Source organism: Mytilus galloprovincialis, chromosome 7, assembly GCF_965363235.1.
Source record: "Mytilus galloprovincialis chromosome 7, xbMytGall1.hap1.1, whole genome shotgun sequence".
Lineage (NCBI taxonomy): Eukaryota > Metazoa > Mollusca > Bivalvia > Mytilida > Mytilidae > Mytilus > Mytilus galloprovincialis.
In genome coordinates, this window is record NC_134844.1 from 21,089,587 (window position 1) to 21,106,181 (window position 16,595).

Consider the following 16,595-nt stretch of genomic DNA (forward strand, 5'->3'; position numbering starts at 1 on the left):
AAATTAAAGCATGTTTGATATGCCTAGACATTTTGCATTGTATTGTAGTAATTGATACAAAGATTCTGTATGGTGTAGAAAATATGACGCTTTCACCACACAAAGCATTGGATTGTATGCCCCCTTATAGACCGGATGTCGATTTTTTTTTACACACCATCGGATGGATGATATTTTATATGACCCATTCAAAACATTGGACTTTATTTGATATCCTATGTTGATATGCAAATCGAATCGACAAAAACATTTACATGTATACAGCATTTATAGGAATACGAATACGACTACTTTATCAAACCAATTATCGGGCGATAAAGGCATGTTAGTTACAAATAATCATTTCAAGTAGATATATATAAAGAAATAATAATGATAATTGGCTTATGAAAATAAGAATTTAACTTCAGCAGTTGTTTTCTTATTGTAAAACATTTATTAGAAACCAAAGCCACCGAATGTATATTTCTTCATGTTCACATACGAGAAGCCAAATGTTTACTGTATTACGAATTTTGGAATTATTACATGTTTTTAAAGCAGAAACTAACATAACTTGTCGTTGTTGTTCGAATACTGGACATTCCTTCAGATGTTATCTTCAATTGAATTTACAAATTATTTCATCTTTGTCAATCTTTCTATAATGACCCTGCTCAATAGACTGTTTATGACCATTAATTCTTATTCGTGTGAGGTGACTTTTAGTTTCAAAGGTCTTCATACTGACAGGTTTGAGAATATCTCTAAATTTGAAATAAGTACATATTTTACCATTTTTCACGGTAGCATTCTGTAAAAGCTTATCGTTCTAAAATTGTGACTGTTTATGGTTTTTAAAAAAATTGTTTATTCATATAGTTATTAATTCTTATTTTAATATTTATATGCTACATTTTGTAATAAAGCAGATTTTTCGAATACTTATTTTGGTGTTTTATCTGCTAGCCCTTCAATGATGAAAAAGGACAAATGAAAGAGAGTCTTGTACATGACTGTTTATATGGATACATTTAAAGTGTCACACGTATTTCGTAACTCAGTCAGTAAAGGTATGCATAGATAAAACATTCAAACCTTTAAACTTTGGTAGTTCTATAAATAATCATTTGTATATGTACCCTTCACCCGAGCCCATGTGATTATCAGCCCTAGATATCGACATGGTAGGTACACAGCGACCGAACCCACCGAAAATGGACCCTCATTAGATTAGGAATATACAAAAAACATTGTTTAAAATATGGAAGTGTGTTAAAAACATGGAAGTGGAAAAATATAATTCAATGAAAGGATATATAATGTGAAAAATATAGGTAAGTTCAATAACACTGCACTCCTATCGCTCCTTGATGGAAAACCCATTTTAAACTATGTCAAAGTGAACCGATATCATTTGTGTGGATACCAATTTAATGAAGTATATTTCATGATTTATAATTGATATGAAGTTAAAATAAATATGGAATTGAAAGAAAGCTGTACAATTTTAGTACTGAATTTTGTAGCAGTTTATTAGTAAGTAAGTAAGTAAGTAAGTAAGTAAGTTCTGCCTTTATTTAAGAAGGATGACTCAATTAGCACACACTAATCTACCCTAAGGCCCTTACTAAGAACAAACAGTACAAATATTGCAAAGCTTACAACTTTGAATACATAATGTAGATGCAATATTCAATGGTAATATTACTTACACTTGAAGCGAAGTTTGATAGAAAAGCGACCAGACAAATCTTTTTTCTGGCGTAGCCAGTCTAGATAAATTAGTATGTGTTTAGTAACTCATTAAATTAACATGTCGTTTTAGAAAAAAAATAGTTATTGCTAGTTCTGTTACATCTGCGTATGAATATTGTCGTTACAGTATTGTCACATAAGTGACATGAAAAAAATGTGATGCAGACTGTGCAAGTTATGACAGTATCAAATAAACACGATGACTCGGCTGTGGTATGGTTTCCAATGCGACAACTATCCACCATAGAGCAAATGACGTGGATATAAGCCACTGTTGGTTTTAACCATCTTTATAAATTGTTATATTAAAAATCGATATTTATTTTTCATCGAAATCAATAACATTCAAAAACTGGTCATGATTATTAATTAGAATTATACCGTGGGTACGATTGGAGTTATCTTTTTCTGAGTACATTGTATTTCATTTTTATATGTTTGTCTGTGTTAATATAGAATATGGGGCTATATAGGGAAATGTACTTATATTTCTATTATAATTTTCTATGTATTGTTAAATTGCACTGATTTTTTTTGGGTAAGTTTTGCTAACTATCAATGGGTGTGTAGATGAAATGTTAGTATTTCTTGGACCTTAGGGCCTGACCATCATTGACTAACAATGACCAAGAACATATTTAAACAGTTAACTGACTTACTTTCATTTTGATAATTCAGAAATAAAATGTGAACATGAATGATTTAGAAATAAACGGATGCAGATCAATCAATGCCACAACGTTTGTTTTGTGATTTGATTTTGCCATTTGATTAGGGACTTTCCGATTGAATTTTTCCGGATTTCAGTATATTTGTGATTTTACTTTTGATCCCTGTTATTCTTTAAAAAATGATACAATGGATAATACTTTTGTAAAGGGTAATTATTTGAGCATATTCCCCAAGATATGTATACGTCAATGTACCTGATACTTTGGATACATTTTAAATTGACCGACCTCTAATAAAGCAAAGTTTGCTATAAGCATTAATAAAAATCTCAGTCCCTCCTTTTTATTGTGTCTGCTTCATGAATCAGAATAATTTGACACAATATTTCAAAATATTTTCAACCATAAAGTATCAATCTTCAGAAAAACATATATTTTAACAAATAATATATACATAGACTTTTATTGATAATGGACAGAGCAAACAAAGCAACGATATATGTTTTTGAAGACTATTTTTAACTCAAGTTGAAACTTTAATCTAGTGTAAAACTATAAATTAGACATGATCTATTGAATCCTAGACAGTATAATTCAAACAATATGGTATGTGTGAATACTTAAAATGACTTGCAATTATCAAAACCAACGTATTCTGGTGCAAATAAGAAAGGAAAATGTATGAGTTTGGTTATGTAATCAATATTAAGTAGTAAAAACAGACGGTGGATTTGAATTTTACATTTTGTTTGTAGCATTGCAATGTGATCCCACGTTTAGTCATAAAGTCAATTGACACAAAATCCAATCATTGACCACTCCATAGATGAAGTAATTATTTAAGAAATTTAAACTTATGTCAATAATATTTGTATAACGTGTGCACTATAACAACGTCCTTAAATAATCTAGATTAAAAACAGGTGACAAATCTTTAATCTGTTTACTCGAGCTGATTTCACATAGAAAAACGTGCCAAGAAAAGTTCACGTCTGCGGCCGAATGGCGAATTCTTGGAAATATATTTTAAGAAGCTTTCCTTTTTTAAATTAAGAAAAAGACCTTACTTTATTCTCTTGCATTTACTCATCTCAACTTTGTACTTGTTTGGCTTTATGAATATTTTGATATGAGCGTCACTGATGAGTCTTATGTAGACGAAACGCGCGTCTGGCGTACTAAATTATAATCCTGGTACCTTTGATAACTATTTACACCACTGGGTCGATGCCACTGCTGGTGGACGTTTCGTCCCCGAGGGTATCACCAGCCAAGTAGTCAACACTTCGGTGTTGACATGAATATCAATAATGTGGTCATTTTAATAAATTTCCTGTTACAAAACTTTGAATTATCGAAAAACTAAGGATTTTCTTATCCCAGGCATAGATTACCTTAGCCGTATTTGGCACAACTTTTTGGAATTTTGGATCCTCAATGCTCCTCAACTTTGTACTTGTTTGGCTTTATGAATATTTTGATATGAGCGTCACTGATGAGTCTTATGTAGACGAAACGCGCGTCTGGCGTACTAAATTATAATCTTGGTACCTTTGATAACTATTTACACCACTGGGTCGATGCCACTGCTGGTGGACGTTTCGTCCCCGAGGATATCACCACCCCAGTAGTCAACACTTCGGTGTTGACATGAATATCAATAATGTGGTCATTTAAATAAATTTCCTGTTACAAAACTTTGAATTATCGAAAAACTAAGGATTTTCTTATCCCAGGCATAGATTACCTTAGCTGTATTTGGCACAACATTTTGGAATTTTGGATCCTCAATGCTCTTCAACTTTGTACTTGTTTGGCTTTTATGAATATTTTGATATGAGCGTCACTGATGAGTCTTATGTAGACGAAACGCGCGTCTGGCGTACTAAATTATAATCCTGGTACCTTTGATAACTAATTAATGACATATGTTCACTATGTTCATTTGCTTTCTTCTGTTTGTTATAGACTCAACTTATGCATTTCTTTCGGGTTTTTTTGCAAAGTTTTTTATCAGTCTTGTTTCATTTAGGAACGTAATATTAGATAGATATTTTCTAGTATTTAAAATCTCAAACATTATATCTCTTATTTTGTCCGAAATCATAGTAAATGTACAGTAGAAAGCCCATTTTTGTCAGACAAATATAGATGTTTTTCAGTGTTCGATATGCCAACATTCTGTAAAGTATGCCAGAAAAGGGTTTAACCTTTCATCTCAATTTTGATAATATACCATACAGGGTATCTATGACCTTCAGCATAGAAAAGTTTTCAGTCAGAAGTGCACAAGATGTGATAACGCTTGTGATCGAGCTAGATAATGAACAGGTCAAAATTCTGGCACTTGTTTAAAATACCAAGTATACGTTTGTCCTGGTTCTATATTATATATACCATATAGTTATCAAAGGTACCAAACTTATAATTTGATACGCCAGACGCGCGTTTCGTCTTCATAAGACTCATCAACGAAGAAGAGGACCCTAATTCCAAAAAGTTATGCCACATACGGCTAAGGTTATCTGTGCAGCGTATAGGGAAAATCATCAGTATTTAAAAAAAATCATAATTTTGTTAATAGGAATTTTTTTAAAAATGACCGTATAATTGATATCCATTCAGATGAGACAAACAATATATTTAGTGAATGACATTTGTCTATCAAATTTTCAAATTTGGACGTTTCTGTTGGGATACAGCACCAAATGTTTACTTTAACACTACCTTTACAGTGCTCGTTGATAAACTATCAGACCCCGATATATCCACTAATTGACAAGAATATACATTAGATATGAATTAATATACATTTTTGTTTAGCCGAAGCGTCTCCGTTGCGGGATTTTCTCGCTGGTTTGAAGACCCAGTATTGGCCTTCTGCTGTTTTCTGCTCTTCGGTCGTGTTGTAGTCACATTCCCCATTACCATTCTTAATTTTATGGTTTACAAAGTTCGGAGTGTTTATCAACTTTGAGGATCAATGTTGTTTAATTTGGTAGTATCTATTTCGATTCGGCCTAATTCGGTCTAATAATGCTGTTTTATGCAATTGCTTTGTATATTTGAAAACCAAAATATGTATATATTTAAAAAGGAAAAGTACTGTCCAGAGTACTGATCCACTCAAACAACAGATAGGATAAAAGTCTTCGTGATGAAAGATCATTATATGTTGAAATTGACTTAAATTGATTACACAATATTTGAAATCACTGAAGTCTAGTCCGTATCAAGTTTTTAAAAACAAAATTCGGTCAAAGCTTTGTATACCATAATCAATATAATTTAATTGTGTACATTCCTAACATACATGGTTGTTTACGTGATAGAGTACAGCTTAGTGTATATGTTCAAGGTTATATATGACTAGACGAATTTTACAATTGATATAGTTTATACAAAGACAGAGTCGAAAGGGTATTTTGTTGAGAGCTATAATTTTTGTTTTACTAACCCTTGACATTGAAAAATAGGAGTATCAGCTTTCATAACACGAAAACCAGAAAATTTACCTGTCTGTACTATACCCATGCATCGGTTACCCTGAGTAAACAAATATATCTCAATGCTCAAGATTGATTAAAAAATACTACTGAGTTATTCAACAAAGACAAAGAAATCTGTCCGAACCTGTTATCACATAGCTTAAAATGTTTATTTGATGGAACATATGATATTATTATAGAGTGATGTGCGTTTCCGCAGTCTTCTTTGGTGTACCATGGGCGTTTACAAAGACCAAGACCAAAGGAGATTGTTAAAAAACAAACAAGTATAACCTCACCCAATGTTCTTAGTCAGAAATATCATCAGTTATTGTCTGTAGATCATTGATCACAATGCCGAAAATGAAACAAAATTATAAAATACTTTGTTTCATTATAATTATTGCGCAAGAGCTTCCAAAACATTTGCCATGTGTAAACATTTTAAAAGTTTAAAAAAAGTCTTGTGAATGAGTTGGTTGGGATGGTAGATCTTTGATATAACTAGATTTAAATTCTCAAATTGTTAACTTGTGAAATCCAGCTCTGGACATATAATGGAAGATCGACGTCTATCTTGTGTTGTAGTGTTAATTGTTATCACATTGGCATATATTCAACATCTGTATAGTATCTATGTTAATATGTTCATTTAGAAGTAACACGTCATACCTAGATATAGGACCCTGTTAATCTTAGTAAATGTTTACAATAATGTCGAGCAGTGCAAAAACTAAATACGTTGTTACTTTGCTTGCTGGTATTAGCCGACCAACAAATGTGGTGCCAATACTAAATTGAAGCAATAACAAAACTATAAATTATCTAATTTACTTTAATACGGATTACTAAATTTTCTCCATTCAAAAGAAAAAAGGTAAAAAATAAAAATGTATAAAACATATAATAGCATCAATGATAAATATATTACTAGTAGTTAAAATTTTAAAATAACGCTTATTCCTCCTGTGTGTGTGTGTGTGTTTGTGTGGGTGTGGGGGTATGTGGGTCCTTTTATTTTAGAAATCAATTGTTTGAAACTGAAATGTTGTTGTTGTTGGAAGTTAAGAAAATGACATATGTGTGCTTGCAAAGAAAAACCTCTCCCATACAAAAAGATTCAAGTTCGGGCATTATACTTTTATTTTTCATTTGTTAGTATTATATCAGATCCCATAATTTTGACTATATAAATGAATGTAGTATATGAATCAGCAACAACTGTGATATGCAACCTTTCATTTACGAGGCGCATGAAAGGATGACAGGATGGACTTCATTCTTATCTTGACCAATAAACCTTCTGAATTTGTTTTATTGTCCGCTCCTTTACAGCAATATTTGATGTTCTCATTTCTTTTGACAAATCCTTCATCCCTCACTGGTTTAACTGTTATCAATTATCGAACTCAAACATCCTTTTTTGTGGCAAATCCTTGATCTCTCGCTAGATTAACTGTTGATCGAACTCGAACTTCGCTACAATTTATAGTCTGGTAAAAATGGATGGCATTCTTTAGCTTATGTTGGCAAGTGTGGTTGCAAAGTTTGATTCATTGACATCCAATTAGCAATTGTTCGATTTTTAAGTTAAAAGAAACCCTTATTTGAACTATTATATTATCATAATTAGGGTTAAGAGGACTTCTGTTGAGTATCAATGTACTTACTATTAGATTCATATTCAATTAAAAATTTGCACTTGTTGTGTAATATATAGCATTTATATGAAAGATAGAAGGTTAACAATGCTTACAAAAGAACAAATTCTAATTGTGTATTTTTTATTCGGTCGAATTGTTTTCATAAATGAATGTGTGGAAATTTCCAATGGAAATTTCCTAAATTTATTAATAGTAGCAAGGTAATTCTCAGTGTGTACACTGCATTTTACGAGATTAATGTATTTAAATTTAAATGCCATGCTCAAATATTCAAATGTTGTCCAAAATATAGTACTTGTACGACTTTGCCCCCCGCAGAGCTATAGAAAAACAGTACATTAACGGGTGTTACACGGACTCTTTTTAGACGATACACGGACTCTTTTTAGTTGTTACACGGACACTTTTTATGAATAGAATCACTCGTGCATGCTCAGTGAGTTCATGGGCACTTTATCTTTCAATTAGATTTGAACTTTTTGGTTCACCGACTTATTTCCCGTCTTTTTATTGAACAACATCAATATCTTTTTTTTTCAAACATTTCCAGTTAATTACTATTCACATCAGTACACTAAGGGATTAGACATTTAACTTCAATAGTGGGGGGGGGGGGGGGGGGTATTTTCTCCTAAAATAGATATTTTGGTCCCAAATTATATGAGAAAAAAATTATTATGGTCAAGCAGATGACAAATTAATGTTTTGAATGATTCCTGATTTTCCAAATATCGTTAATAGTGCTCATTGGCGGATCCCAGGGGGGGGGGGGGGGTCCGGGGGTTGGAACCCCCCTTTTTTGTTGGCCGATCAATGCATTTGAATGGGGACATATAGTTGGAACCCCCCTTTTTAAAATGACTGGATCCGCCCCTGGTGCTAATTTAAACAAAAACATTTGGGTGATGGCGTTGAAAAGTAAATAGTTAATACTGAAAAAAGAACATACCGCCCCCTTTATGAAGCAAAATATTCCGTCAATAAATGTTTTCTTAAATATATGGACATGAATAGTATTTTGGACAATGCTGAAAGTAAAGAAAGGATGATACTGACGTGAACATTTCAATAAAAAATAAGACAGGAAATAAGTAAATAAAAATCAAATCTAATATCAAAAGATAAAATACCTATCAACTCACCAATGCACGATTGATCCTATAAACAAAAAGTGTTCATGTAATACACGTCCAAATAAGCAGCAAATCTAGAAGAAAATCATTCAACTTGTCATCAATTTTGGGCGGTAAGCTGCGATTGGATCATATGGTAACACGTGTTTAATCCCGATCAACACTTGCAGATCTAGAGACGAGCATGAATTTAAAAAAAATCAAAGTATATTCCTGAATATATATAATATTAAGACAAAATCCATTTTTTTCATAAATATTTCATTCACTAATGAAGTAGGAAATTCATTCTTTTGATACCTTTATATTGTTATCGAATGTATATCAGTGGAGGATCCATGTCTAAATCCAGAACAAAACAGGGGGGGGGGGGTCCAACTTTATGTCCCCATTTAAATGCATTGATCTTCAAAAAAAGGGTTGTTCCAACCCGCGGGACCCCCACTACTGCATATTAAATTCATGTATTTGGCAACAAACGCGCGATTTTTACGATTTTTTAAAGGGGGAATGGCGGGATTTAATGGCTCATCCTGCATTTTTTCATCAAAAATAAAGATCACAGCCTGTGTATTTTAAAATGAATTAGCCCCCCTCCCCCTCCCCGCTTTCCGTTTTATTCATAAAAATCAAACATTATCTTACTTACCACTAAAATATTCCTTAATATATTACTTTTTTATGAAGTTGCATTTTAAAAAGTCTTAAATGTGTACAACATTTATATTTTACTTGAAATGGTTCTTTTTTTTTTTTTTTATCAAATTATTAGATTCCTGATTTTTTTTCTTGAAAAAAAATCTCGGTTGAAGGGAAATGAAAAAAAAATGTGTTTATACTGTAACTTACATTTACTGCTTTATGGCTATCAAAGATTCTCAAATGTTTAGTCTTGCTTAACGTATTATTACTTGAAACATCGTACAAGTCAGATAAAAAACAAAAGTAACAAAAGAAACAGGCCGGTAACAACCAGCCGAATAGTTTTTCTGCACTTGTAGTCAGGTCAAGGTCCTCGGCTATCGCCTCGGACCTTGGCCTGACTACTCGTGCAGAAAAACTATCCGGCAACGGTTGTTACCGGCCTGTTTCTTTGTTACCTTTGTATTTTATCTAATACATAACATCCAATAAGTGTTCCGGTGTTATAGTACAGACTGAGTCAGTTGGTTACTCTGAAAACGGGAAAGTATTACTCAATAAATTAAAAAAAGAAGCTCATTTTTTTTAAAATTTGAAATAAATTATATTTTTTTGTGACAAATCTATACTTATTTCACTGACTCGTAAAAATTATTAGAACAGAAAAGTATTACATTCCCATATTTTGTCTTAGCTAGGTGTGCTCTTAATGTGACACAAAAAGAATTTTGACAAAAGAATTTCTAATTTATTGAACAAAACAAAAAAAAAAAAAACGGATCAATGAAGTATCCTGTGGTAGGTACATAAACATAGACGGGTATGGATATTTTTATGAGCTTTGGTGAAAATCTGTGTTTCGGTTTGACAGATAGATATAAATACATTTATTTCAGATAAATCATAAGGGCGATTAGCGCATTAAACATTTACAATATAGATAGTACAGGGCAAATATGGAATATAGCATGAGCTAATAATGTAACCATAGCAGCCATAATTTTACTGAGTGTTCGATGACCATGTACCAGAGGAGTATTATATTCATTATGAGTTAAACTTTTATAGAGTAACAGTTACTGTTCAATATATTAAGTTGGGATTATATTTTACATTCTAGATAAACAAAAATGGCGCACGGTTATCCTCTTCATATCCCCGATTATCCATTATACTACATTGGCCTGAAATATTTACCAGAAAGTGCCTTAGAAAAGTTGGCAGATATACTAGATGTACCTGGTAATATTTGCATGGAGTTATTTGCTGAACATATAAATAGAGAGCATGGAAATAAGCTAGACCTTAATACTGGCAAACTACAGGTAATTTCATCTGAGTTGTACTATTTTTTAATCAATTGTAGCTTTGGTATAAGTATTTCATAGCTCATTCATCACTCATTACCAATGATATTTTTGAATAAAAATTCTAAGGTAGGTACTGTCAATCATCGCAATTTAGTTTTTCATAAGGCACATGCCTTTTTCAAATATTGTACTTACTAGTTTGTTTTATCACTGGCGTTTACAACTAACCTTTATCATCTTAACAAAAATATAAGAAATCCTATGTAAACTTAAATAGTAATATGTTATTGGATAGAAACAAAATGATTCTTACTAATTAATAAATATAAAAGAGTTGATTTATTTCAAAAGAAAATCCATCTTTTCTTCAAATGTTTAGATGCGTGAAATGTGTATTTCAGGCGTTTCGATGTCAAATGGGCCAGCGACCAACAAAACTTTTATTTAGACACTTAATGCAATTAGGAATTACAATTGGACAAGTACAATATGTATTGGATAAAATGGGGGCAGCGACTAGCGACATCTTTAAAAACTCGTACAACGGTATGTTACTATATAATATAGGTGATTTGTATAACATAAAATATTGTTTTATTTAAATCAGAATACATTAATATAATTCATTTTATATCAACGTTTTCATATATAGAATTAAGACTTACTTTAAAATTGATAGAAAACTTTCTAGGCACTTAATATATATAAACTTATAGTTTGGTATTAACGACACATTAGCAAAATGTGCATGAAATGAAGCAACACAAAACACAACGAAGGAAACAAAGAGCAAATAACAAGTCTTGATTGTTGGCCTGCATCTTCAAAAGTGTTTTGATTTATTTTGTTTGTCTAAATAACGAGCACATTTAGGTAACTTTTCTTTATAAATAATCTAAGAGCAAAAACACTTTCCATTTCTGTTCTGTATCTTAAGTAAATTCTTAAGCAATATGTAATCTCGGACTGGTAACGTGCATCAAGGTGGAAATTGATCAATCGATTGATTTTCGGTGTGCTCTTCGACTTTGTACTTGTCTGGCGTTATAACTATTTTGATATGAGCGTCACTGATGAGTCGTATGTAGACAAAACGCGCGTCTGGCGTACTAAATTATAATCCTAGTACTTTTGATAACTATTTTAGCTGATGATCATTAACATACCAATCGTAAAACAACTTTAACGACAAAATCATTCAATATATAAACCAATAAGACATATTTATCTTAATAATCAAATGCATATGTATATTGCAGATATTACCCAAATGTACAACCATGACATGATGAGATATCCCAGCACATCTACTACAACAGCATCAGAACACAACTGTACCTGTATAGGTTGTGAAGAAAGGGAACCAGATGGACCAATACAAAATGACCCTAATCATCAAATATATGTAGCAGGGAGGTCTCCCCCTTTCGGAACAAACCAAAACAACAGGACACAAGATCGACAAAGACCAAACGATTCGAGACATGAAAGTAGATATCCAATTAATGTAAAGCCTTCCCAACCTGGACAAAGGGAAATTGAGCTTGATTGGATCCATCCGTCCGAATGTGATTGTCAGTGTGGCGATACGAACTGTATAGAGTGCGAGGAAAGACGACTGATTGACCCAGAAGAAACAACGGTATTATCATCTTATCCGCTTAGAAGGCAACCAATAAACACGAGAAGGTCAAACAATCTTTCTTCTAGGACAACGGAACATGTGCCAGTGTATGATGGAATGAATGTAAATGAAATTGTGCAAACAGACTATATCAGTTACTCAGAAAATCCATCAAGTTCGTTCAGTCTTCGAGCATGTCCGGACGGCAGTTCTCATTCGTCTTCTATGAAACCTTCAATTATAAGTAAACACTCATGTTCAAATACAGATACACATAAATGTACATGTAAAAAACCACCTGTGTGCACATGCAGAAAAAAAGAGGTTCAAAGTTCATCTAGTGGAGATAATCCAAACAGATGGAGCGCACCAGAAGAATCATTATATCCACGGGGAATCGATTCCTCCAGAGTTTCAGTTACATCACATTCTGATGGAAACTTATGTCCGTATCCAGGAGATAGAAGGACCACCTTTGAGCAATCAGGTAAGAGGCTTTAACCCCGATGTAAGTGAATCATTTATTTATGTGTGTATTTGTGAACGTGGCTAGAAAACTATCAATGTATGATTGAAGGTTTCAAAATCTAACCGATTCCTTCTTTACATTTTGATACTAGTAACAAATTGTTCTCGGTCTTTTATTTCTCAATGGATGTTGAACATTTTGATAATCTTTCATTTTTCTTAAACAAACATTCTGGATTTCATTGAGTGATGATTTGGTATGCCATCTGCTGACAGTCATCGAAATTCAAATGAACACAAATACGTCATTGCTAGTCGACATGTTCTCATACTGGTATATATATGATGCAAACTAATGCAAAGCATTAAATAAGAAAATCCTCTTATTGCAAATATAGTGATGAGTAGCTATATCTGTGTCACAATTTTTGTTTGTTTTTGTAGTGGTTAAGATTATAATAAAATGTTGACTGCTGTATATTCTGACGTTTTTACCTATTATGTCTTTTTGTTTTGTTCACGCATCGTTGTCCATATAATGGAATTCGATGCGGCTGTCATGCAAAAAAGTAAAATCACAATAATACTGAACTCTGAGGAAAATCAATCGTAAAGTCCCTTATCAAATGACAAAATCATATAACAAAACATATCAAACGAATGGACAACAACTGTCATATTCTTGACTTGGTACAGGCATTTTCAAATGTAGAGAATGGTGGATTGAACCTGGTTTCATAGCGTTAAACCTCCAAGTGAGAAGTTATTGAAAAAATCTTTTCTTGAAAAAAGCTTGATAAAAATCTGTAATGTTGGAAATTGTCCATTATTGAAGATTTACATAAACCTAGATAAGCGACACAGACTCTTTCAATCCATTTATTAGTTTTAACACATTTAATTGATTTTTACAGGCAAAATTATTTTTATCTCGTACACCGATAACGATAAATCAAATGTGATTTGGGTAGCAGGGGAACTTAAACGCCAGGGACACACGGTGAACACAGACCTTCATAGAAACACTTATGTTTCAGCTAAGAATCAAGGATATGTCAGTGAACAAGACCAATACACATGGCTTCGAAACCGATACAAGCATGCGGACTATATCATTATTTCCTCATCCAAAGGATATATTGAGGCCATCAACTTGGACGACAAGGTTTGCCCTAGTCCACATTACTTAAACGCCAAATATATATTTGAACTTATTATGCAAGATCCACGAAAAAGCGAGAAGACAATTGAAATCTGCTTTCAAAACACGTACGTTAAAGACAAACTGTGCTTACCGTTTACCAGGAAATTCATTCTTCCAAATGAGATGGCTTCATTAAGTGAGCAAATACGAAGGTAACAGTCATTCCGTTAAGAGGATAGTTCTATATTTATCTTCTCAGTAACCAGTTAAAGGAAATATACGAATGACATATACAATTGCACACGAATCGTTATCTTATTATAGCAATTACTGATTTTCAAATTTAAATCTAAGATATCGGAAGTCAGGGACATTTCATGCAATCAATGCAAAGTAAAGTTTTTGTGAATGAATGCAGTTGTTTTCCTCCAGTCTGTACCATAGTGTTTGTCTTTTATTGACATTTTTTGTTGTTATTGTGAGACGATTACTGAAACTTAGTACAACATTAATAATTGCATTCGTCTCGATTCGGCCGATTCCGTTCGATAACGGATTTATCCAAGGATTACTCATTTAAATAATTGATGACATAGTTTAACAAGAGAATAATAATTCTGCTGGTCAGATGATTAAGTGTATAGACACAAGTTGCCAATACGATAACTGCTGTGCAGTTGTCCTTTGGAGGCATCTCATTACGCTTATAGATACATGTATATACAAAGTTATTGAAAATGATCTTAAGGTATTTTTTTATGTTTGTTATACTTGTATTGTTGATATTAAATAAATTTATAACTTTGAATATAAAAATAAAAACTAAATTGAAATATTTCGTGATTTTAGGAAAATATTTTACTCAAACCTTGATCTGTCCACCCATCCGTTCACAAAAAATAAATTAGATAAAACACACAACTCAACAAAAAACTAGAGAAAACTCAGGTTTGACATAAATATTTGTGAGCAGCTGCTGATTCACTAATGATATCTTTTAGTAAGTGTAAATTATTTACAGGATGACAAAGGCCACATATTTCAAAATGTACATATACATTACATTATCTCATGTTCAGTAGTTGTCGTTTGTTGTTTCGGTTCATGAGTGTTTCTTGGTGTTTTTTTATAAAGATTAGACCATTTAATTGGTTTTATATTAGTCATTTTGGCGGCCCTTTGTAGCTTGCTGTTCAGTGCGAGCCAAAGCCCTGTGTCGAAGATCGTACTTTGACCTATAACGTTAACAAATTGTGACATGGGTGGAGAGTTGTCTCATTGGCACTCATATCACATCTTCTTATATCTATTAGCACCAGTCAAATATGAAAACAAACCCAGAGCATGTATGGGTTTATCATTTATCTTGACAATTACTTGAACGTCTTTGGTGATCCTACTTAGTAGCAATTACATTAAAGTATAATTGTCAACATTTCTCAGATATTTATCGAATACCGATACGATTTGTTTCTTTGCTGGAACATTTCAAAAACCATACCTTATTATACTGATCTTGACTGAAATAAAATAAAATATTGTTAACAACGTGGAAAACCCATACTATCCTCAAATCGAAAACACAAAGTTAAAAAGTATTTGTTCTCCATTTAATTCACATGCAATCTAAATATAGTCTGGAATAAACAAAACTAATGTGAAGCAAATTGTTCTATCTGCACATGCATATAATAAGCATGGAATGGAAGTGTTTTTTTGACAAAAACAACGTTTAAAGTCTTAATGTATTATATAAATTCTTATATATGTGGTCTCAATTTAAAAGTTTTAACATATATACAGTGCTGCATAACGATAATCAATATAATATAAAACCCTGTGAATGCAGTTGTGCAAAGTTTTGGCTGTGTTCCAAAACGTCTGTCCCATTATTTATAAATCTAAATCAAAATGTTTATCGTAGTTTAATAGAGTAAAGTGGAGTGCAATTTAGTAAAAACGAATACCTCAAACTTTCCTCAAAAACAATGTTTTAGTTTATCCCTGTTTATTGATGGGATTAATGCTGAATAGTATTTGTTTTTTTTTTTTTTACTAATATTGTTTATTCGTGGCTTTTTCTTTTGTCCGCTTTCGTGTCTATTTTTCATTGACATTTGTTTATGATTGTTCTCTTCCCCTTTTTGTTTAAAAAGATTAACCTTTCCCATTCTTTGATTGTTCTCTTCCCCTTTTTGTTTAAAAAGATTAACCTTTCCCATTCTTTGATTGTTCTCTTCCCCTTTTTGTTTAAAAAGATTAACCTTTCCCATTCTTTGATTGTTCTCTTCCCCTTTGTGTTTAAAAAGATTAACCTTTCCCATTCTTTGATTGTTATCTTCCCCTTTTTGTTTAAAAGGATTAACCTTTCCCATTCTTTGATTGTTCTCTTCCCCTTTTTATTTAAAAAGATTCACCTTTCCCATTCTTTGATTGTTCTCTTCCCCTTTTTGTTTAAAAAGATTAACCTTTCCCATTCTTTGATTGTTCTCTTCCCCTTTTTGTTTACAAAGATTAACCTTTCCCATTCTTTGATTGTTCTCTTCCCCTTTTTGTTTAAAAAGATTAACCTTTCCCATTCTTTGATTGTTCTCTTCCCCTTTTTGTTTAAAAAGATTAACCTTTCCCATTCTTTGATTCATTGGATATATTAATTGTTTTTCCATTCAAATCTATAATTTTCAACGAAATTTTACTGTCAGTGGTCTATATAT

General features: G+C 32.2%; 1 protein-coding gene across 1 annotated transcript; it reads left to right on the forward strand.

The window, feature by feature from the left end:
• The first annotated feature begins 1,150 nt into the window (after positions 1-1,150).
• On the forward strand, positions 1,151-14,106 carry LOC143082520 (uncharacterized). Its single transcript, XM_076258230.1, has 5 exons — positions 1,151-1,316; positions 10,456-10,660; positions 11,047-11,191; positions 11,905-12,756; positions 13,652-14,106. Exons 2-5 carry the CDS (start codon positions 10,466-10,468, stop codon positions 14,095-14,097), a joined length of 1,638 nt encoding a protein of 545 aa, XP_076114345.1. The 5' UTR covers positions 1,151-1,316; positions 10,456-10,465; the 3' UTR covers positions 14,098-14,106.
• The last annotated feature ends 2,489 nt before the right edge of the window (positions 14,107-16,595 follow it).